General features: G+C 43.1%; 1 protein-coding gene and 1 non-coding gene across 3 annotated transcripts in view; both read left to right on the top strand.

The window, feature by feature from the left end:
* The window catches only part of LOC126262536 (high affinity cAMP-specific and IBMX-insensitive 3',5'-cyclic phosphodiesterase 8), a 1,685,047-nt gene that overhangs the window by 1,230,796 nt on the left and 429,729 nt on the right, over positions 1-24,522 (top strand). For both annotated transcript variants that reach the window (XM_049959212.1, XM_049959213.1), the window contains one exon: positions 8,004-8,194. In XM_049959212.1, the coding sequence (XP_049815169.1) occupies positions 8,004-8,194 (191 nt within the window). The remainder of the gene's footprint in view (positions 1-8,003; positions 8,195-24,522) is intronic.
* Trnat-ugu (transfer RNA threonine (anticodon UGU)) lies at positions 3,598-3,672 on the top strand. The gene has a single exon. It is a non-coding gene; the product is annotated as a tRNA-Thr (tRNA).

Raw genomic sequence — 24,522 nt, 5'->3', positions numbered from 1 at the left:
TAGCGAGCTGAGCGAGTTTGAAAGGAGTCAAATTGTGGCCTTCCGAGTGGCAGGGTGATCCTTTTGGAGAAGTGCCGCAGAAGTTAGACGTGCTGCGTCAGTTGTGCAACGATACTGGTATCAGTGGCCACGTGAACATTCTCACTCTCGTAGACGAGGTTCTGGATGTCCACGCAGCACAGACGCCCTCCAGGAACGTCGTATTGTAAGGGCAGCAGTGGCAGATCTTACAGCTACCACAGCACAGATAAGAGGGCCTGCGAGTTCAGACGTATCAACACGGACTGTTGCGAACCGGTTATTAGTAGAGACGCTACAGGCAGGCACACCTCTAGCCCGTCCTCTGCTCACGCCACAGCACTGACGTGCACGGCTCGACTGGTGCCGTCGGAGGATCGCCTGGGAGATGAAATGTCTCGCCGTGCCCTTTAGCGACGAGAGCAGATTCTGCCTGAACGCAAGTGGTGGGAGTTTCGGAGTATGACGTCGACCTGATGAGCGCTGTCTCGTAGATTACATTCGTCCAACACACACTGGGCCCTCCCCAGGCCTTATGGTCTAGGGTGCGATAAGCTACAACTCCCACTAACCTTTGGTGTCCCTGGAGGGGACGCTACACAGCACTCGGTACTTGCAGAATGTTGTTAGACCCGGCGTTCATGCAACAGGAAGGTGATGTGTTGACCCAACGGGATACTGCTTGTCCACACACTTCCGGTCAAACTCAACGTGCTGTGCAAGACGTACAGCAACTTCCATGACCAGCACTATCTCCAGACTTATGTAAAGCTGTTTTTTCTTTTTAATTACCGCTACCAGTTACAAACTTTTTCAACTATTGTATTACTTCCAGAATGAGATTTTCACTCTGCAGTGGAGTGTGCGCTGATATGAAACTTCCTGGCAGATTAAAACTGTGTGCCGGTCCGAGACTCGAACTCGGGACCTTTGCCTTTCGCGGGCAAGTGCTCTACCAACTGAGCTACCCAAGCACGACTCACGCCCCGTCCTCACAGCTTTACTTCTGCCAGTACCTCGTCTCCTACCTTCCAGACTTTACAGAAGCTCTCCTGCGAACCTTGCAGAGTGAAAATCTCATTCTGGAAACATCCCCCAGGCTGCGGCTAAGCCATGCCTCCGCAATATCCTTTCTTTCAGGAGTGCTAGTTCTGCATGGTTCGCAGGAAAGCTTCTGTAAAGTTTGGAAGGTAGGAGACGAGGTACTGGCAGAAGTAAAGCTGTGAGGACGGGCCGTGAGTCGTGCTTGGGTAGCTCATTTGGTAGAGCACTTGCCCGCGAAAGGCAAAGATCCCGAGTTCGAGTCTCGGTCCGGCACACAGTTTTAATCTGCTAGGAAGTTTCATATTGTATTACTTATTTATTTAGTGACATGTTTCGAGTGAATACCTCATCTTCAGGCTAAATGTCATTACAAAAGCAATAAGGCCATACTGATGTTACATAGTCTTTTCGTAAATGCTGTGGTCATCCTGTGGAATAAGAGAAAACTTAGTAAGAGGCGATGTCACTTTGGAAGCAAGACTGATGTTTGCATGAAAATGTTTAGTAATGGTTACTCACTTTTTTCTTCTGGCATGGCAATCTCGTTGTGATGCGCTGGGGTGTTTCCATTTCCGTGGCTGTCTTGCTCACTGTTCACAAATTGTCACTAACATAGCAGTAACTTGGAAACACGATCGCAAACTGTTCTGTAGTGCAGTGGACAAAATGGTGGTCGAAATGCAGCTGGTTTCGATTTGACTATCAATTTGTCGATCTTTGTGGTGTCAGGTGTTTACCTGTTTTCTGCATTCGGACCTCAGGTGGCCTTCTTTGCCGCACCCCGAACAGGTCAGAGCCTGGCCGTCGTGTGCAATTATTGCACGGTAACCGCTGATCTGCAAGTAAGACGGTACGTGGCTTCGGAGATCTATCTACATCTACATCTACATCTATACTCCGCGAGCCACCTTACGGTGTGTGGCGGAGGGTACTTATTGTACCACTATCTGATCCCCCCTTCCCTGTTCCATTCACGAATTGTGCGTGGGAAGAACGACTGCTTGTAAGTCTCCGTATTTGCTCTAATTTCTCGGATCTTTTCGTTGTGATCATTACGCGAGATATATGTGGGCGGTAGTAATATGTTGCCCATCTCTTCCCGGAATGTGCTCTCTCGTAATTTCGATAATAAACCTCTCCGTATTGCGTAACGCCTTTCTTGAAGTGTCCGCCACTGGAGCTTGTTCAGCATCTCCGTAACGCTCTCGCGCTGACTAAATGTCCCCATGACGAATCGCGCTGCTTTTCGCTGGATCATGTCTATCTCTTCTATTAATCCAGCCTGGTAAGGGTCCCATACTGATGAGCAATACTCAAGAATCGGACGAACAAGCGTTTTGTAAGCTACTTCTTTCGTCGATGAGTCACATTTTCTTAGAATTCTTCCTATGAATCTCAACCTGGCGCCTGCTTTTCCCACTATTTGTTTTATGTGATCATTCCACTTCAGATCGCTCCGGATAGTAACTCCTAAGTATTTTACGGTCGTTACCGCTTCCAATGATTTACCACCTATGGCATAATCGTACTGGAATGGATTTCTGCCCCTATGTATGCGCATTATATTACATTTATCTACGTTTAGGGAAAGCTGCCAGCTGTCGCACCATTCATTAATCCTCTGCAGGTCTTCCTGGAGTACGTACGAGTCTTCTGATGTTGCTACTTTCTTGTAGACAACCGTGTCATCTGCAAATAGCCTCACGGAGCTACCGATGTTGTCAACTAAGTCATTTATGTATATTGTAAACAATAAAGGTCCTATCACGCTTCCTTGCGATACTCCCGAAATTACCTCTACATCTGCAGATTTTGAGCCGTTAAGAATGACATGTTGTGTTCTTTCTTCTAGGAAATCCTGAATCCAATCACAAACCTGGTCCGATATTCCGTGACGTGACGGACGCCATTTACGGCAGGATATATCCGAAGCTGCATCCACTTCGCCGCAGTATGGCCGTGGACTGCCGTATGGTCGGAGTGCCGCGACGACTTCCTATGCAGGAAGCTCGAATGCCAATTCGAAAATGCGTATCGTACGCATACCTAAGCCCGCATGGTCGACGGTTACCGCGCCGACATTACCATCAGCATGACAAAAGCGGAGCTCCTGTTGGGTCTATTTGAACATAGACCGTGCTGCTCACGACCGACAAATGTATTCTTTTTTTTATAACTATATATATGACGGTAGTATCTGTTCCCGAAAGAACAGTTACCGTGGATGACCATGCAGCTTTGCTAGAAATAAAATGATAATTAAATAGACAACCTAGCTGCAAGCAGGCGTTGATACACTTCATTGGGGACATGTTGAAAATGTGTGCCCCGACCGGGACTCGAACCCGGGATCTCCTGCTTACATGGCAGACGCTCTATGCATCTGAGCCACCGCGGGCACAGAGGATAGTGCGTCTGCAGGGACTTATCCCGTGCACGCTCCCCGTGAGATCCACATTCCCAACATGTCCACAACACTACATTCGTAGTGCGCCTAATAGATGTTTGCCCATCATACTCATTAGTATCCTCTGTGCCCGCGGTGGCTCAGATGGATAGAGCGTCTGCCATGTAAGCAGGAGATCCCGGGTTCGAGTCCCGGTCGGGGCACACATTTTCAACATGTCTCCAATGAAGTGTATCAACGCCTGCTTGCAGCTAGGGTGTCTATTTAATTATCATTTCATTTCTAGCAAAGCTGCATGGTCATCCACGGTAACTGTTCTTTCGGGAACAGATACTACCGTCATATATATAGTTAAAAAAATATGGGTTCCCGGCCTTTGACCTTCTTGTGCGAACGCACACGCTATGCCCGAACTCGTACGGGACTTGGTAGATTAATCTGCCACGAGTAATGAGTATGATGGGCAAACATCTATTAGGCGCACTACGAATGTAGTGTTGTGGACATGTTGGGAATGTGGATCTCACGGGGAGCGTGCAAGGGATAAGTCCCTGCAGACGCACTATCCTCTGTGCCCGCGGTGGCTCAGATGGATAGAGCGTCTGCCATGTAAGCAGGAGATCCCGAGTTCGAGTCCCGGTCGGGGCACACATTTTCAACATGTCCCCAATGAAGTGTATCAACGCCTGCTTGCAGCTAGGGTGTCTATTTAAATGTATTCTTATAATGTCGGTCGCCAGGATCTGCACTTCCTCTCGCAGAAAACACTTCACCTCGAGTGCCTTGGTAGGGAATAATCGTTGCAGAAAGTAAATCGGAGTGTAGCTTTACAGTAACGGTTCGCCATGTATAGTAGACAGTAAAGCCGGAACGTAAACGACGGCCGCAAGAATGTAAACAAGGTGAGCCCGCGCTCCACACACATAAACCCTGGCGTGTCCGCTGTGTTGCCCTGCCAAAAGCAGTCTACATTTGACTATCCAAGCACGACTTAAAGCCAGACCCAAGCTTCCATATGCCGTCAACCGTGTGTCTGCACCCTGTTCTCGCACATCCATTATGTATATACCCGTACAGGGGAGACATTTTACTTCAGAGTGGCTTGCTCGGTATCGGTGGATAAGTATGATACTGCAGCGCCTGTGTTATTCAGAAATACCATTCAAAGTTCCTTCAGACATCAAAGGAAGAGGGATTGCGGTGACTACAGCCGTTATGAAATACATTAAATGTATTGGCAGTTGCAGGGATGCATATCCAAAGGAACACTTCATCGTAATTCAGAATAACACATGGACTGCAAGATCGTATATAGTTTTAATCTCCCAGGAAATTTAATAGCAGCGTACATTCCACTGCACATTCAAAGATTCATTTCTTTCCTTTCTTTTTGAGTCTTATGCCGTCTGATTCAATGTCGGAAATTCCTATAGAATTTGCATCTCTGATACGATAGTTTTGAAAGCTATGTTTTACACATAGTGCAGGTTCAAAGTTTGACCTTAAAACATCGAAATATCAAGTAGCAGCAACACCGTTGCCAGCCATATACTCTGCCATTCGAGGGACGTCGCTATCTTCCGAGCTTCTCAGGCCCAACACCAAAGAATGTCACTGTTTACAAATCGCCTCACGTAAGCCCAACGTACTGGTCACCCCATAAAAGAACATACTTGTCGATTTGGAGCCCTGTAAATGCGCAAAGTTGCTACCAGGCGGTCATAAGACCCTCCACAGATAGCGTAAGTCAAAACATTGCACCGATTCCAGATTATTTTTTTTTTTTAGTTTTGGGGAAAAATATTTTTAAAGGGAACTTGTCCGAAGTGAAATTTTTGGGGGAAAAAAATTTCGGTACCGGGGAAATTTGGGAAGTATTTTATCTGTCTAGCCTTACTACTAATGTCACCTCGGATACTTTTGTTCGAACAATACATACTTAGTTTTTTTAGATATTCATTAGACGTCACTTTGTCTTCAAATCAATCCAGACACCTGCTCTTTTGTAGGAGACGTTAGGCCCAGCAGGGTAATACCTCTCCGTGACGTGACTGTGACTGCAAGATCGTATATAGTTTTAATCTCCCAGGAAATTTAATAGCAGCGTACATTCCACTGCACATTCAAAGATTCATTCCTTTCCTTTCTTTTTGAGTCTTATGCCGTCTGATTCGATGTCGGAAATTCCTATAGAATTTGCATCTCTGATACGATAGTTTTGAAAGCTATGTTTTACACATAGTGCAGGTTCAAAGTTTGACCTTAAAACATCGAAATCTCAAGTAGCAGCAACTGTCTGGCGTGGTCCTATCGACTTCTGAGGAGACACCCTATTGAATTTCGTCGTTTTATTTGAAGCTTGTATTTAGTGGGTTTTACATTAGAACGTATGTCCTAAGAACATAATTATGTTGTTTCAGATACTGGGTATCTCCCGAAAACGTGTCGGTATTGATATGACTCGCTACAGTTAAATATGAGGTAATGGAAGATCGGCGGTTAAGCGCCTTGACAAGGTATAAGTAAAAAACACAGGTGCGGGTTTTGTGTGTTCACATTAGCGTAGAGGGTAGAGAGCTGTCGAGTTGCGAAGGGAAATACGGTCTGTGAGCTAATGGTAAATCAGTAGAATAACGATAAAAACATGAAGAAAGAAAATGTGGCGCCGTTAGAGCATGTTTGTTCTTTTTGTGGTCAGGCTGTTGTTTTTATTTACAACTTGAAAATTTCAAGTTAGGTCCTATAATTTTTTGATACGTATTATAAATTTTACGGAGGTGAACACACAACTCCAGCTCTTCAAGCTGCCAATACTGATAAAAAATAATATCTTAAAGGAGTAGGTAGATTTAAGATATTTGGGAAAAGTGCCGAAATGGTAACATTTCGGGGAATTTTTATTTTTTGTGTTATGACGAAATTTCGATAACTCAATCCGGAAACCATGAAACATCGCTGTTGTGTGTATGTGCCAGTCGGTTGTGCTGAATCAGCGTAGTAAAATGGGGCAACATGGGTACGTGACAGTAGCGAAAGGAGTTTTCATGTTTTTCACGTACGATGACCACACTGTTAATTGTTGACTGATTTGTCGGTGTGTCAAAGCAGACTGTCGTATAGGTATACATCGAATGCTGCAACACGTGCAGTCATGAAATACGGCCTACGAAAAGTGCTTGTAAAGAACAGTACATAATGACAGTACACGGAGATGAGTGTCACTCATTGTTAATCATATTAGGTTGCAAGCCCGACATGAGTTTGTGCTGTCAGTGAACGCAGATTTACCTCAACCATTTTCAAACCGAAAGTTGCGGAGGGAACTGTATTTAATGAACATCTGGATTTGGGTACCTATCAATAGGCCATTGCTCACCTTTATAAAACTGTACATATTCAATGGACCAAATAACAAAAAAACTGCACAGAAGTGTGCTCTGACAAGTCCCGATTTTTCCTCTTTTCAAATGATGCCAGGTAGTGCCCCGAACGGGACAATGAGACGTTTAGCCCGCACTGTGTATCAGGCGTAGATTAGGCCTGAGGTGGTTCTGTCATGTTTTGTACGTGTTTTTTTTCTCCTAGATGAGAATAGCTGTGTTCATAGGGCTTCACACCTACGTTCCTGCTGTGACAAATACTCAGACACTCTGACGCACCTCAGTTGTCCACTAAACCACGTGATTTCGATCCCAAAAACAGTTAATTGTAGTTATGTGTGTATCTGATAAATCATAGCAATAGACGTCCCCGCAACCTGGTGTCTCTACAGGCTCAAGTCTTCAATGAGTGGCCGGCCGCAGTGGCCGTGCGGTTCTAGGCTCTGCAGTCAGGAACCGCGAGGCCGCTACGGTCGCAGGTTCGAATCCTGCCTCGGGCATGGATGTGTGTGATGTCCTTAGGTTAGTTAGGTTTAACTAGTTCTAAGTTCTAGAGGACTAATGACCTCAGAAGTTGAGTCCCATAGTGCACAGAGCCATTTGAACCTTCAATGAGTGGCATTATGGGAGAAATTTATGGATTGTCTTACTCGCCGAATCGAGGCCATTATCAAGGCTGTGTTACACGGTATTAGTGTGACGTATCTTCGGATTGAGTAATTGTTTGTCCGGCGTTCTTGTTTTCAGTATGGGCAACATAATAGTCGCGAGAGAAGAGCACGTTTATTGATCTATAAAACAATTCTCATTTATTCTTCAGTCTCAGTTGCACAGTTTTAAATAGATGAAACGTTTCGATTTCTCGGGATCATCTTCAGATCTATGTAGATGCGCCAGCAGCCCTTGTGTCTCTGTCACACCATCAGTATTTTAATGTTGTTCTGACACAGAAACGACAGGTTGCTGACGCAGCTACACAGATCTGAAATGACCCAGAGAGACCGAAACGTTTCATATATTTAAAACTGTGCAACTGAGACTGAAAATAAATAAGAATTGTTTCAAAGTGACTTTTTTTTATTTTGCAGGAATACCGCACATACACGCTACCAAAGAAGATTTTCAGAATAAGAGGTTTTCTTATTGTGCTGCAGGTGCTACTGGCGATCGGCCGCGATGACGCGCAGAGCGACACGTTGCGGTCGGCGGCGGAGCGTCTGGGCTACGACTGTCGCGTCGTGCGCAGCCGGGACGCTTGCGTCGAGTCGTTCCAGGCGGCGCCGCCAGAGGTCGTCATCATCGACTGCCGCTACCCACGCAACCTGGACGGGGAGGCTACTTGCAGGTAGGATTCATCGTCATCATTCATTTTCATAAATCATCGGGGCACGACAAGTCGTACGGTAGCAGTTCGTGCTTGTTTTAGGCGCAAGCTAATTTTTTGGGCACTAGGTTGTATTGTAAGTAGCAGCATGCTGTGTACAGTCGGCCCAAATTAGACAGAAACACGATTGCACTTTAGCTTGCTGTAGCCAGTTGTATGAATTTTATGAGGACTACTGAGGACCACTTTTATTATTATTATTATTATTATTATTATTATTATTATTATTATTCAAGGTCCAGTCAGTCGCGATATTAAAAGCACAGTGAAAATCCAATGAAGCTTTGCGGAGAAGTGCTGCACTGTATCTCTAACATTCCCACTGATCGCGTCATGTAGAAATTTTCTTGAAGTGCACAGTGAGAACGTAAATTTGCCTAAAACAATATAGGGTGAGTCAGCTGTTCCTACCGATAGGTTTCATGCAACCCACAACGCCTTGAAATATCACACGTGAGATTTTCATATTCTCTCGCTCACTACGCTTTAAATGTTAGTCTACAGGACCTTCTTGTAGTAAATTTAACGTAGGTAAATTTCTTATCGGATACATTTTCGCTTGAGGCCACGGTTTTCGAGTTTTTCAAGAAAAACTTGTTTGAAAGTCACTTTCGTACGCTTAACCTTCCTACGAAATGTTCTGCTTATTTTTTTTCTGTAGGACTAACAGTTTTCATGTAGCGAGCGAGAGAATACGTAAATCTTGTGCGTGATATTTGAAGGAATTGTGGGTTCCATAAAACCCACGAGTAGGGGTATCCGAACCGCGCTGTATAGTCTCTCACCAAGTGTGAAGTGCGTGCCATCGTTCTTTTTTATACCAACTGCATAACGTAACTGCCACTCGTAACAGCAAAGTGCAGCAATGGTTCAGGAATTTCAAAGCAGGATGTACAGACTTTCACTATGCAGACAGTCGGGCAAGGAAGCGAATGTCAATCGATGATCTTGTTCAGCCAGTAGATCAGACGGTACGAGAAAATCACCTACGAAGAGCAATTCACAACAAGGAAAGAGGTTCGTTGTCATCAGACGTTCTCATTCTTCAAGACTGCTCGACCGCACGCTACAACTGCAACATAGAAGGTCCGGCAGCGTTTTCGATGCAAGGTGTTCGATGACCCGCTGTAGAAGCCGGAATTCACTCGCTCTGAGCTTCATCTCTTTGCCCACAGGAAACGCTGACAGTGAGGATAGCATTTTGGCACAGACAGAAACTGCAGACCAGCAGGTATTAGAAAGTTGGTACCACAAACCGACAAATGTCTAAGTCAGAGTGCTGACTATGTACAGAAATAGCTGGAACTTCTAACTAAATGTTGCAAACAAAACATTTTTTATTTTCACTGTGCTTTTGCAATTCGCGACCAATCGGCTCTCCTATAAAAGAAAGCTCTCTCACAAATGAGCGCTAGCGTTAAGAAAGAATTTTCTTCCCTCTTAATGGCGAGTTTATCGTAGATTGCTGGGGTAACGAAAGTATCAAGCTATTGGAAAAAAATCGGAAAGAAGCACACAATTATAGGTCTACATCCCCAAAGTCAGTTTCTTCTGTAATTATGAATACCATTTATGCTGATGGACCATAATGTTTTGGAACAAGTAAAATCTCCTGCATTAAAGTCAACATCGATACTGCACACGGATATCTTGCGAAATCCAGCTCGTTTGGTAGATATCGGAGTGCAGGTTGCTGCCGAGTTCCTTGAAGTCATCAGACGATTCGATACAGTTCCTTACTAATGTTCAGTGAAAAAAGTTCCAGCTTGCCGAGAATGAGACCAGACTGGTGACTGGATTCTGGAACTCTTAGCAGATAGAACTCAACACTCTAGGGTTGTGTTGGGTTGATTTGAGGGAAGGAGACCAAACTGCGAGGTCATCGATCTCATTGGATTATGGAAGGATGAGGAAGGAAGTCGAGCGTCTCCTTCCAGAGGGACCATCCTGGCATTTGCCAGAAGCGGTTTAGGGAAATCACGGAAAACCTAAATCAGAATGGCCGGACGCGGGATTGAACCGTAGTCCTCCCGAATGCGAGTCCAATGTGCTAACCACTGCGCCACCTCGCTCTGTCCAACACTCTCGTCTTAATGGAACAGAATAGACACATGTATAGCTAAATAGCTAATTTCAGAGCTACCCCAGAGGAGCACTATAGGACTGCTACTGTTTACATTATAACGTCAGAAGCTCCATGATGGTGTTCGCAGAAGATCATGTAGTCTACAAGAAGGACGTCGATGGTTGGTGTAGGAACGGGCAATTGATCTTGCGCATTAATAAATGCAACATACTGCTCATAAACAGGTTAAAAGATTCTATATTGTTCGATTGCCCTGTTGGCGACAAATCAGTGGAAAGAGTAATAATCGTAAACTCTACTTACCAATAACCACTAGGAGCGATCTAATGTGGGTTAACCATATAAATTTAATTTTAGGAAAAGCAGATGTCAAGCTAAGATTCAATGGGAGAATCTTCAGGACACGTAATTCTTCCATGAAATAAATAAGAAGTAAACATAAAGTCTGTGGCGCTCAAACAGTAACTGAGCTTCGTGCCTGACTGCATCCAGAGACCATCACGACATCTCCATGAAATATGTGCCTCACAAAATACGTGGAAGAACAGTTTTCGAGTATTGCTTATATACATTGCGAATACGACTCTGCGGAAGTGCTAAACACTTGCATATCGAAGTACGCGGCTCATGTCATGGCTTTCAGTTTTGTTACATGCCGCCTTCGTGGCGCTAAAATTTTCATGAATAGCCGTATAGTTTTACGTTCTCGTTTCACTTTAAATATCTCTGGATGCATAATTCCAGCGTTTAAAGTATGTAATATTTTCATTTGATGTACCAGTAATTTTGCGAGCAAACAGTAGTGAGTTTTTTCTTCCTTTGTTCCGCCTTTATGCTGCATTTGTTAATTCTGGGTCCAGCTATCAGTTAAAACTCTAATTCTGATCTACAGCTTCATTCGGGCACTGAACTTCATGGCAATTATCACTATGATTACTCGTTTGGTAGCGACATGCTGATAGTTCTGCTTAGTTGATACTGCTCTAAGTTTTGTTTATATGGTCGAGTGCGGCCGCTAATTTTTAAATTTTAATCTTTCCCTCCCATAAGCTTCAGGAAACCCTTTTGCATCCATCACCACAGACGGAGAGTAGGTTCCCACTTCCAGACCCTGAAATATAGCCAGACATCTAGTAATTCTATAAAACCTAAGTTTTTTCTCTCTGCCCATCTCCCTCCTCTACCACGACGACGACGACGACCACCACCACCACTACCTCCTCCTCCACCTCCTCCTCCTCCTCCTCCTCTTAGTTTTCTTCTTCTTCATCATCATCTTCATCTTCTTCTTCTTCTTCTCCTTCTTTTCCTCCTGCTGCTCTTCCTAGCGCATTACAGTTCCCTCTCATTTTTTCTCTCCTTAAGCCCAATTAGATTTCACCTGTACCAAAATACTTTCGCCATTCCACATCATCTTCCTAACTTAACAGCTTTTACAAAATGGTTCAAATGGCTCCAAGCACTATGGGACTTAACATCTGAGGTCATCAGTCCCCTAGACTTAGAACTACTTAAACCTAACTAATCTAAGGACATCACGCACATCCATGCCCGAGGCAGGATTCGAACCTGCGACCGTGGCAGCAGCGCGCTTCCGGATTGAAGCGCCTACAACCGCTCGGCCACAGCGGCCGGAGACAGCTTTTACACCTTTACCCAAGCTTTCACCTTCTGCATCATCATTATGACATCTCTATTCTTCTTACTACAGTGCTGAGCAGTAACATTATGCTTAGTTGCGTATTGGTCCACCTTTGGAACTCAACACAGCAGCCACTCTACGTGGTGTGGACCTACGCACGCTGTCATACACAAGTGACAGTTACATGAACAAGTGCATATACTGCGATTTGTAGTAAACATTACAAGATGATGGCCGTTGACGGCCATGTTGTCCACAGATATGTATGTCAAGCGATTTTTTAACGATATGCACACAACTTTTACTATAGATGCACTTGAGAATGAGCAGTTCCCGAATGTAATAGGACTAATAAAATACACTCTATGAAAAAGAAAAAGAACAACACAGCAGGAAGGAATTTTTCGAATGGGATGGAAATCAATAGATGTGATGTACATGTACAAAAGAACAAATGATTGCAGAATCGCAAAGATTGGGCAATTTATTCGAGAGAAAGAACCTCACAAATTGAGCAAGTCAGTAACACACTGGTTCACCTCTTATCCCTATATAAGCAGTTATTAGGCTTGCCATTGATTGATAGGATTGTTGGATGTCCTCCTGAGGGATATCCTGCAAAATTCTGTGCAATTGGCGAGTTAGATCGACAAAATCCCGCGTTCGTGGGGGGACCCTGCTCATAATGCTCCAGACTGTCTCAACTGGAGAGAGATGGCGACCTCGCTGACGAAGATAAGTATTGGCACGCATGAACAGAAGCGGCAGACACACTCACCACGTGCGAGTGGGGCGTTATCTTGCAGAAATATAAGCGCAGGATGGCTTGCCATGGAGGGCAACAAACGTAGCGTAGTAAATCATCGACGTACGCTGTGCTGTAATAGTGCCACGGATGGCAACCAAAGAGGTCCTGCTATGAAAGAGCTGGCCGTTGTCGCCGAACGGTTCTAGGCGCTTCAGTCTGGAACCCCGCTACCGCTACTGTCACAGGTTCGACTCCTGCCTTGGGCATGGATGTGTGTGATGTCCTTAGGTTAGTTAGGCTTAAGTAGTTCTAAGTTCTGGGTGACTGATGACCTCAGATGTTAAGTCCCATAGTGTTTAGAGCCATTTGAACCATTTTTTTGCTATGAAAGAAATGCCATTCTAGACCACCACTCGTGGTTATGGAGCCGTATGGTGGGCGACAATCAGATTGGTATCCCACCATTGTCCTGGGCGTCTCCAGAAACGTCTTCGCTCGTCATTGGGGCTCATTTCGAATCGGGACTCATCACTGAAGAGAATTCTACTACATTGAATGTGATTTCAGCCCGAAGACTTCACTTCAAACCCCCCAGACAGTGGTGGGATACCAACATGAGTGTCGCCCTCCATTTGGCCCGACAGTCAGGAGCAATGGTCTTGGATGCCACTTCTTTTCACAGTGTGGCCTCTTTAGTTTTCATCCGTGACACCCACACAGCACAGTGATACGTCGATAATATTCTATGTGCCGTTTTCTTGTTCTTCAAGGTAAGCCATCCAGTGCTTACATTTCAGCAAGATAGTGCCCTCCTGCCTGCACACGGGGAGATTTTCTACAGCTCGTCTTCGTGCTTGCCAAACCCTACCTCGGCCAGCGAGGCTGCCGGATCTCTTCGCAATTCAGAACATATGGAGCATTAAGAGCTGGGTGCTCGAACTAACTTGGCATTTTCAAGGTGTAATGCGCCAATTGAACAGAATTTTGCACAATATCCCTCAGGAGGACAGTGGCAAACCGAATAACTGTTTGCTTAAGTGCCACAGGTGGACCAACGTGTTATTAATTTGCTCAGTTTATAAGCTCTTTCCGTTGAATAAATCATCCGATTTTTCTGGAGTTGTAATCATTTGTTTTCCTGTGCATGTTCATCACATCTACCGATTTCCGTCCCATTCAGATAATTTCTTCGTGATGCGTCGTATTTTTTGTCTTAGTGAGTGTTTTAAAAACAGTCTGGTTTAATAATGTCCTTCTTCAAAATGCTTGGTAGGTCCAGAGGTATGTGACACCAGATATCCACACAAAGTGACGCAATTCCCGTGAATTACGGGGCGCTGGTTTGTGGGCTCGGAGTAGGTGCCCGATAGCGTCCCTGATGTGTTCTATTGGCGAATTTGATGTCAGAGACATCAACGCGAGTTCACTGTCAAGCACCAGCCTTCGGATGCGGACAGTTGCCTGCTGGAAGAAGCCTTCGCCTTCGGGGAATACATGATCCGCGAAGGGATAAAAATGGTATGCAGTAATGTTCACGTAGTCCATACATTTCGTGGTGACTTCGACTGCTGCCACAGGTCAAAAGGAAGCGCAGGTGAATGTCTCCCGCAGCATAATACCACTTCTACTGGTCTGCGTCCGAGGTGCGTACACGTTTAGAGGTGCCGATCGCCTGGATGACTGCATCTACGGACACGGCCAACGACCAGGTGTAACAAGAAACGCGATTCAACGGAGCAGATGACGCGTTGCAACTGTTCTGTCGTCCAGCCTTTATGATCCCCAGCTCACTGAAACCGTAATTGATGATGTCTTCTGCTAAACATGGAATCACGAAAGGGTCATTTGCTGCGTGGCCTCATGTTCAACAATGTGCACTGAACAGTGTCCTTCGAGACACTTGTGCCTGCACCGGTATTGTACGGTGTCGTCACGTGTGCCAAAGATCGAGGGCTGTCTTGCTTGCCCCCACGTTCTGTGTTAAGGTTCAAAATGGTTCAAATGGCTCTGAGCACTATGGGGCCCAACATCTGAGGTCATCAGTCCCCTAGAACTTAGAACTACTTAAACCTAACCTAAGGACATCACACACATCCATGCCCAAGGCAGGATTCGAACCCGCGGCCGTAGCAGCCGTGCGGTTCCAGACTGAAGCGCCTAGAACCGCACGACCACCGTGGCCGGCCTGTGTTAAGGCATGGGCGTCCAACACCCTCTCCCGTTTTCGTTGTTTTATCAGCCTTCTACCATTTTCCACTTCCCCTTTTCCGAGATCGCGATCCCACAAGCCGTTCCATGACAATCTGCCCTTCGTCAATGTCGCTTCCCCATTTATGCCACGTATCGTCACTAGAATGATTCCCCAGTTATCTCAGTACCGCTTACATACTTTCCTTTCCGCGTTACGTGACCGCAACGCCACAATGCGTCACTCAGTATTATGGTGGGGAGTGGCCATCATGTATTGACTCATGAGTGGAAATTTGGAAATTTGAGGCAAGTTCCTATGGGACCAAACTGCTGAGGTCATCGGTCCCTAGGCTTAAACACTACTTAATCTGACTAAAGCTAACTTACACTAAGGACAACACACCCACCCATGCTCGAGGGACGAGTCGAATATCCGACAGGGGGAGCCGCGAGAACTGTGGCATGACGCCCTAAACCGGGTGGCTACCCCGCGTGGCGTTCATGAGTGTATGTATTTCTTTCAGCGTCACCTCATCAGTGGCTATAAAACAATCAGGAAAACAAGGGTGAAGAAAAATTCACCAGTACTATCACCTCATTCTAAAACAAACCGTTATTATAAAATTGTCCGTACGTATAGGTTTATATTAACGTGTTGTACTGTTTCTTTTAAATTCGCAGAAACTCTCATTTAAAGAGTAAAACCCTACGTGCAGGAAGAAAAATAACGGGAATATACATTAAATGAAACAATAAGTTCACTGTTACCAGTCACCGTTTTATTTATTTCCACGACGCGTTTCGAAGGTTTAAACCTCCATCATCGGGTGGATTTACATTAGTAAGTATTACATTTGTGTGTGTGTTGTGTTACGATTTTTGGAGGAACTTGTGGCACTGCCTAGTAGAGAAACGAGACACTATTTCAGAATATGGTTTAGGATAACTTTTGACGAAAAATTAAACTGATATCTAACGGTAAATTTTAAATAAGTAAACCACAGTACCTTCAGTGATCACAGGTTCCTTTTGCTGTCGTAACACATCACATGTATACTGCCACATTTGTAAACAAATATGGCGTCTGGAATCAGCTGGGTGCAAAGTTCGTATAACAGAAGTGAAGACATACTCGCAAAGTGCAAAGAATATACATCATAACAATATTATTACAGAATAATTGCTTTAAGCATTTGGCGGTGTTTGTTTTGAGGGGTCAAATATATGTGTGTGTACTTCAGGTCGTATATAAATCCAATTCTGTCAAGTTAGAACAGCAAACATTCGTACTCGTTTATACAATCAGGTGAAATGTTAAAATGGCTTAAACTTCATTCTTATTGATAACAATTAGGTGAAATGTTACAGAATATAATTACAATGATCATATTGGCTACAACAGTAAAATCATACATACATTACATTCTTTGATTGGGGTTAATAGACAGATGTGAAGTGAGGGACTGGAGGCAGAAGGAGAGGTAGAGAGAGAGAAAAATGTGTGTGTGTGTGTGTGTGTGTGTGTGTGTGAAAGGGAGAGGGAGAAGGGGGGAGAGGGAGAGAGAGAGAGAGAGAGAGAGAGAGAGAGAGAGAGAGGAAAAAGTGATTATTGAGAGGAAACATTTACATGGCAAGGAGTCTTAAGATTGCATGAGAGAGAGAGAGAGAGAGAGGAAAAAGTGATTATTGAGAGGAAACATTTACATGGCAAGGAGTCTTAAGATTGCATGTTGCATATAGTAGCTGCCTAAAGGTTGGAGTAATACATTGGTTAATGCTATGAAATATGCAGATAGATATACATTTGTGCCAAGAGTTGATGTACATACAGTTTTAAGCTGACAAGGGGTACAAGCTGTTGGTGTGATGAATTATCTGTGAATGAGGTCAATCTCGTGTACTCTTGGCAGCTGTCAATATTTATGGTAAATATTAGGTGTGTGTGTGTGTGTAAGTGTGTGTGTGTGTGTGTGTGTGTGTGTGTGTGTGTGTGTGTGTGTGTGTGTGCATTTTATGAGTGTAGGCAGTCGCTGAAAATAGTATCATCTCCATTTTCAGCGACTGCCTACACTCATAAAATGCACACACACACACACACACACACACACACACACACACACACACACCTAATATTTACCATAAATATTGACAGCTGCCAAGACTACACGAGATTGACCTCATTCACAGATAATTCATCACACCAACAGCTTGTACCCCTTGTCAGCTTAAAACTGTATGTACATCAACTACTGGCACAAATGTATATCTATCTGCATATTTCATAGCATTAACCAATGTATTACTCCAACCTTTAGGCAGCTACTATATGCAACATGCAATCTTAAGACTCCTTGCCATGTAAATGTTTCCTCTCAATAATCACTTTTTCCTCTCTCTCTCTCTCTCTCTCTCTCTCTCTCTCTCCCTCTCCCCCCTCTCCCTCTCCCTTTCACACACACACACACACACACACACACACACACTTTTCTCTCTCTCTACCTCTCCTTCTGCCTCCAGCCCCTCACTTCACATCTGTCTATTAACCCCAATCAAATAATGTAATGTATGTATGATTTTACTGTTGTAGCCAATATGATCATTGTAATTATAGTCTGTAACATTTCACCTAATTGTTATCAATAAGAATGAAGTTTAAGCCATTTTAACATTTCACCTGATTGTAAAAACGAGTACGAATGTTTGCTGTTCTAACTTGACAGAATTGGATTTATATACGACCTGAAGTACACACGCATATATTTGACCCCTCAAAACAAACACCGCCAAATGCTTAAAGCAATTATTCTGTAATAATATTGTTATGATGTATATTCTTTGCACTTTGCGAGTATGTCTTCACTTCTGTTATACGAACTTTGCACCCAGCTGATTCCAGACGCCATATTTGTTTACAAATGTGGCAGTATACATGTGATGTGTTACGACAGCAAAAGGAACCTGTGATCACTGAAGGCACTGTGGTTTACTTATTTAATATTTACCATTAGATATCAGTTTAATTTTTCGTCAAAAGTTATCCTAAACCATATTCTGAAATAGTGTCTCGTTTCTCTACTAGGCAGTGCCACAAGTTCCTCCAAAAATCGTAACACAACACACACACAAATGTAATACTTACTAATGTAAATCCACCCGATGATGGAGGTTTAAAACTTCGAAACGCGTCGTGGAAATAAATAAAACGGTGACTGGTAACAGTGAACTTATTGTTTCATTTAATGTCAGTAACAGTCACGGTAAAGGCTAACCTAAAAATGTTCGCATTTAAAGGGAATATACATTGTCTTTGTTTGGAAGTCAGAAATCTTGTGAACACATTTTCGCTTGTATTACTTAAGGGTCACTAAAACCGGTATATATATCTATGCTGCCTGTTTGACTGTTGAAGATAAATAGAGTACAAATCCTCAATTTCCCATTCTCATTCGGATTTTCTGTAATTTCTCTCTAATCAATTATTGAGTTCCGGAATTCCGGCTTGAACGTGGTATTGAACGAATTCTTCTCAGATTTATTTCCTCGTAGGCTACTCCATCTCGCTGGCAATGGCCGCTAATCTCTTAACATTTATTCGTACTTGAGAACGTTCTTCATAGTTTGAAAATAGTAACTTTTTATACTACATTTTTAAACCAAATGAATTGTGAGATATCGTACGTGCAGGTAACTAAACTGAACTTCTGTTGTACTCTAGAGAAACTATCTGCTGTCAGTATCGTTGAGACGTTGCGTTTGAAGACTGCCACGCACTACTGTTAAGTAGTGAGCTCTATATTCCACATATGAATTAGTAGGTAGACTATTGAAACAAGGAAAGGGCCTAAATTTCAGTTTGTGCAATGCTCTCTTGTGGCATAGAACTTGTAACTTGTCCTTCGACGTCAGAATGTTCATGTCAACCGTCTTAAATAATATTTCTTTCAGTTTAATTGAAATGTCGAGGATTTATCTAGATGGTTGTTTTCTAGTCACACGCAGTAAGGAAAGTGTAAATGCAACGCTCAGCGGAATGACGGCTCGTTCAGACGTTCTTAATGAAAGTTACTAGGGCCAAGAGTGTGTCGCACTAGTTTAGGGTATATACCAGTATGCGGGATGAGCAGGCTCAGATCCACGTCATGTGGTCTTACTAAATCACCTTTTGTGAATACTGATCAATCATCGTTCTCCAACTACACGGTCCAGACACATTAAAGCGACCAGAGTTTGACGCCGGCGTGCAATAACCACTCACTGACTGCAGGTGGCAGCAATAACAGTAGAAAGCTTGTAAAGCGTGTTAGGGGGACGCGGAAAACAGTGCAGTCGTTTTGAACAGTTCTCGGGTATCCGACCTGGTAGCGTCGTAATTTCTCCACAACATTTCGTCAGGAACCACCTGAAGATGGCAGCGTGTACGTCTGCCGAAATATTGTGGAGAAATTACGACGCTACCCGGTCGGATACCCGAGAACTGTTCAAATTGGAAATACGCCGGGAAAACTTCAGATCGCAGTGCAGTCGTTGTCATAACGCGTAAACGGAACTATTTAGCTGAAGTCCGAAAGGCCATGATCATTGGCCTTCGGGTCAAGGGTGGAAGCATTTCCGAAACGACTAAGTTTGTAAACGGTTCGCGTGCCTCCGTGGTTAAATTATACCGTGCTTGCCAAGATGGCGCTAATTACAACCGGCGCCGAGGCAACTGTGGTGCACCACAGGCCTTAGATGACAGGGGTGAACGACGATAGCGGAGATGTGTACGCGAGCATAGACATGCAACGGCTGAGTAACTGCCTGCCCAGACAAATGAAGGGGCTACCAAGAGAGCGAACGTTTCTGCTTATTAACCTGTGCAGCACGCACCTTGTTCACGCACCCGTTCTGACAGTTGTTCATCGGCGACGAAGTCTAGAATTTGCACGCCAACACCGCATTTCGACGTCCACTGAGTCGCGACAAATAGCCATTTCAGATAAATCACATTTTATGTGCAACAATCGTCGGAAGGGTCCAGGCCAGAGGAGCGACCATTAAGGTCTGTGGAATGTTTTCGTGACATTATCTAAGTGATCTCTTCGTTCTGTAAGGCGCAATGGATCAACACAAGTATTTATCTGTCATTGGGGACCATATCCACCCTTACATGCAGCCTGTTTTTCCTCGGCATCTACCAGCAGGACAGTGCGTCTCGCATTATAAGTGCTTGGCTCCAAGAGGACCAGGATGCGTTTACCGCACTCGCCTGGACACCAAACTCCCTGAATTTAAACTGAAGTGGGTTCTCAACCGAGAAACGTAGCGCAGCTGGCCACGACACTGGAGGCCGCATGACTCCACATCCCTATGGATACCTTCTAGATCCTCATTGACTCTCTTCATGTACATCTTGTAGTGATCCGCGCTGCAGAAGGTCGTTAATCAGGCTTTTGAAAGGTGGTCACATTACTGTGACTGGACGGTGTAAGCTAGGGCTCCGCCTCTAATGACTTCGCCGCCTACGCTAACAAATCCATAACTACTCGATACTTATTTGAGCACAGGATATCTACAGTATGTTTCTTGTAAACATCTGTCTTTCTTTTTTTCAAATTGTTGCTTCTACCACACGAAAACAGAATGTTTTGACGTGAGGTTAATTTCTATTGCATCATGCAAGTCATTTCAATACTGTTGAAAATGTTTCAGATTCATATTATACATTTTAATATGTGTTAATATGTACATTTCGTGAAATGCAGAGTTACTGTTTAAGTTCAATAATCATGAGACCAGTGTCACTTATATATTTTCCTCATTCGGTTGGCCCTGTGACGCTTGAGTGATACCGCGTAGTCTGGTTACTTGGTTTTCGTGGAATAATGCAAAGTATCATTTGAAATTTCAAATTTACCTAATACATTATTTATTATTCGTCTCCAGGCTTTTTCCAGTGTCCAAATTTCAGTAATTTATCATTTCACTATTTTGTTTTGGCAATCTTGTTACGATTGAATGAGCTGAGTGCCACACTTAAATGATCGACACTGCATGAATACCGTCTTATTAATTACTCAACACTTTCTCTCCCTGAAACTGAAACCCGAGTGAATGGGACTGATCGTTATCAGGGAACGTATTCCTCAGATAATAACTGATGCACAAGTTTCTAGCAACATAAGTCACTAGGGCTGCGAAGAGGCTCTTCCGCCTCGCTGGAGGCCGTTAAGTAGAGCTATGCATTGTGTTAAAGTAGCTGTCTGAAGTTTGTGTTAGTTAAGGATTTTGCTTCTATTTTAATTATATTGAGAAAAATAGAACGAAGTTGAAAACGTGATTGAAGACAATATGAATAGTAACCGTAATATTTGTCTTGCATTTATGAAACACCTGCTAAGCTATGTGTGGTTATGGTATGACCATGAAATTCCAACGTCATCCCGTAGCATTCTGGATTTTCTTTCTGTTTATGTTTTACATTTTTGTTGCAATACTTTTTTCTCCAGTTGACAGCGCTGTCCTAGGAATAAATTAAAAGTAGCCTCAATCAACCAGTTCTAACGAAGATTTCGGGTTATTTCCCTTGGTTATATGGTAAATGCGGCAGATCGTAATCCCTTCAGATTTATTCTCAGTTGGGAATTTCTTTGCTCCACTTCCAGCTCGACAGGAAACTGGCTGGAAAAAAAAAAAAAAAAAAAAAAAAAAAAAAAAAAAAAAAACATGTCCCTATATTGCGCAGCATCGCACACAACATGCTCTACTCCTTGGGATATGGAATATAAGAGAAGTATAATACTCCAAAGGATAGAGAGGGCTGTTTGAGATACAGCCCATTCTTTTTATCATGCCCAGCATAACTGATATACAGGGCCTAAACTAGAAAAATATTTATTGATGCAATTATGTTTAATGCGCACAGCTCTGAGCCTTTAGATTCATATTGACAACAACAGATACAAAAATTCTTCTTGAAGTGTCTTCCAAAAACTAATCAGTTAACACCATAGAAATTGAATAGTTGTTCAGAAAATTTACTGCGGCTAAAACAATAATTTTTGAACACTGTAGTAAACAATACAGTTTTGCAAAACGTCAGTAATTGGAAAACAGATAATCAAGTCCCTTTTTGGACGATATAAGTGGTGGAATAAAAGTTGAAGTACTGACAAATCACAATGGAGCTCACACTTCATGAATGCTAGGTCTGTACTGAACACGAGTAATGAAAAAGTTGATGTTCCTAACTACAATCACTGAACCGATGACGATGTTCAGATGCGCCGAGCTCGTTAAAGTCCAATGCCGTGATCGTGTGGGTCATAGCGTCTGTACAAAAGTAGGTGTAGTATTTTTGTACAGACCCAAAAATATCTTCTGAAGAAGGGCACTAAGTGCCCGAAACCGGTAAAGAAATTGAATTTCTTTCATGATACTGACTGCTTATTATGTCGATGTTTGCAGTGATGTTTACCTTAGTTAATTTCATTACAATGTTTTGAAGTTATAATTACACAAAATGAAATCTTTTTCGTATAAAGGGTATCTTTGTTTATTCAACAGCAAGATTTACGCTTCACGATTGATCTCTTTCAACTACTTCGCATTGTCAAGCAAACTGTCATTACACTTGAGTACGTCTAGCATTTCACAGTCGTGCATAGTGTTAATCGCAGATTAGCCAGTGAACGTTATTTAAGACAGATAACTCAACGAACTTGCACTAAAAAGGTTCCTTTTGATAAATTACCGTAGCCGTGGAGCCATGCACAGAGAAAAACTGTGATTTTAGCGTGAACTGAAGGTCAGACATTGTTGTAAACTGAGTGGGCAAAATTTCACTCTGTGTTTTACAAATGAGGGCCACGTCCTTATTGCTGGATACGTATTTTGTATCAGTCAGGAAACGGAAACCTTAAAAATCACACTATATGACTGTACTTTTCTCTTTCTCATTGTCTGCAAAAATTATATGTTTTTAGGAAGCTAACATATTGCTTAGATGTGAAACATGAAATGTATTACCAAGCAGAGTGGCTCTATGAAAAAAAAAAGTTGTACTGCTACTCCACACACCAATCTCCAACGTAAATATGGCCATATTGCTTTTACGTGGTCTATTTAGGCGATGGTGGAATAATTGTATCAGCAAGTTGGATTACCTCTCTAAAAGTTTCCAAACTGACCTCTTCCAAACCCTGACCATCTGACAAATGATAACAACTTGTACTCTGTTCACCGTGGGTTTAACACATAACTAAACTTCGCGCTGTTTATTTCTCCGGGATTGCTGTTAACTCATCAGTGTATCCTTCCCGCGGAATGTAAACCACGTCCTGTTGAGTGCAATCAAGTTACATTATGAGACCTATGTTGCTGCAACATAGGTCAACCTGTCAGTTGATGTGATTCGTAAAAACGATGTACAGCAGGAAGACACTATAACTTTTAATTCTGTGTATGAACCGTGACATAAGATTAGGTTAGACGCCGTGCTTCTGAAGGCTGCCGTATAGGCAGCAACGAATTTTTTCGTAAAACCTTCTCGGAGTCATTAATCATATTCCATTTCTCGTTTTTTTAAAATTATTTTCTCTTTCTTTGCTTCTTTGTAAAACGTGAAGCAATTTCATACATTTTCACAGCGCGTAGACTTACCAACGATAACATCACACGAGCATGACTTGCGGGACAGAAAGCAACTGTCCAATGAGACTTGAAACAATAACTACGTGGATGAAACATTTAAGTTGATGATCACCAAAAACAGATAACTCTATCAATATTGTAGCGTGTCTCACTCCTCATTCATGCCGTAATAATAACGAAGTAGTAACTGACACGTAAGTAGGGCTTGTTTGCCGTTCCGTCACAGTGTCTGGTGTACGTGAATGCGCCTGACGACCAATCGCTGAGAGTGTTGGCGAGTGATTGCTTCAATTAGGGACGAACCTACAATGCACAAAGAATATTCTACCCCTCATAGATCCAATGAGTGTCAGAGCAGAATGGAATTTAAGGAAAAATCAGAGCACAGCAGAACACGGAAGTTCGTAAAAATGCCGAGTGAACGTGAATTTACGGTGTCTGTGAAGTTTACTTGGTTATGAATTCGTAATGTAACGTTTCATAAATGTAACCATGAAATACGTTAAATGTGAAAAGTAAAACTAGCAATAATTCTACAAATTTTGCACCCGTTCTGTGACCGCTTGGCAGACTTTCATGGCATTTTCTTTTGGGATGTCGCCAGTCTATTTTTACGAAAAGTAGATTTAATCAATAGGCCTAAGTTTCAGTGTTTTGCATAGATAATTGAAGCAGTGAGTAGATTTTTAGCTTAAGAGAGACAGAGAATTTGTGCTTAGCTGTTTCAGTATGCAAATTTGTATATAAAAAAGTATTCTAGAAATGTCCTCAGAGGAAGAAAAAGTAGATGATCTCTCTGTTAACGAGAACATATTTCAAGAAAGTCTTAGTGTTTCATCCTTTACGTTGAAGATAGAAATGTGTAGCGAGGCTGTTTCGCTTATCAGATTTTACATGGCACAAAGAGTTTTCAGGGAACAGTGGTGGACCGCTACGAAACTCTGCGTATCAAAATGTCAGAGGTATCGGACGTGGGCTTCCGCCATCCCAAATGG

Source organism: Schistocerca nitens, chromosome 6, assembly GCF_023898315.1.
Source record: "Schistocerca nitens isolate TAMUIC-IGC-003100 chromosome 6, iqSchNite1.1, whole genome shotgun sequence".
NCBI classification, from domain to species: domain Eukaryota; kingdom Metazoa; phylum Arthropoda; class Insecta; order Orthoptera; family Acrididae; genus Schistocerca; species Schistocerca nitens.
The sequence above is the reverse complement of the archived record's forward strand: the minus strand, read 5'-3'. Positions and strand labels throughout refer to the sequence as shown.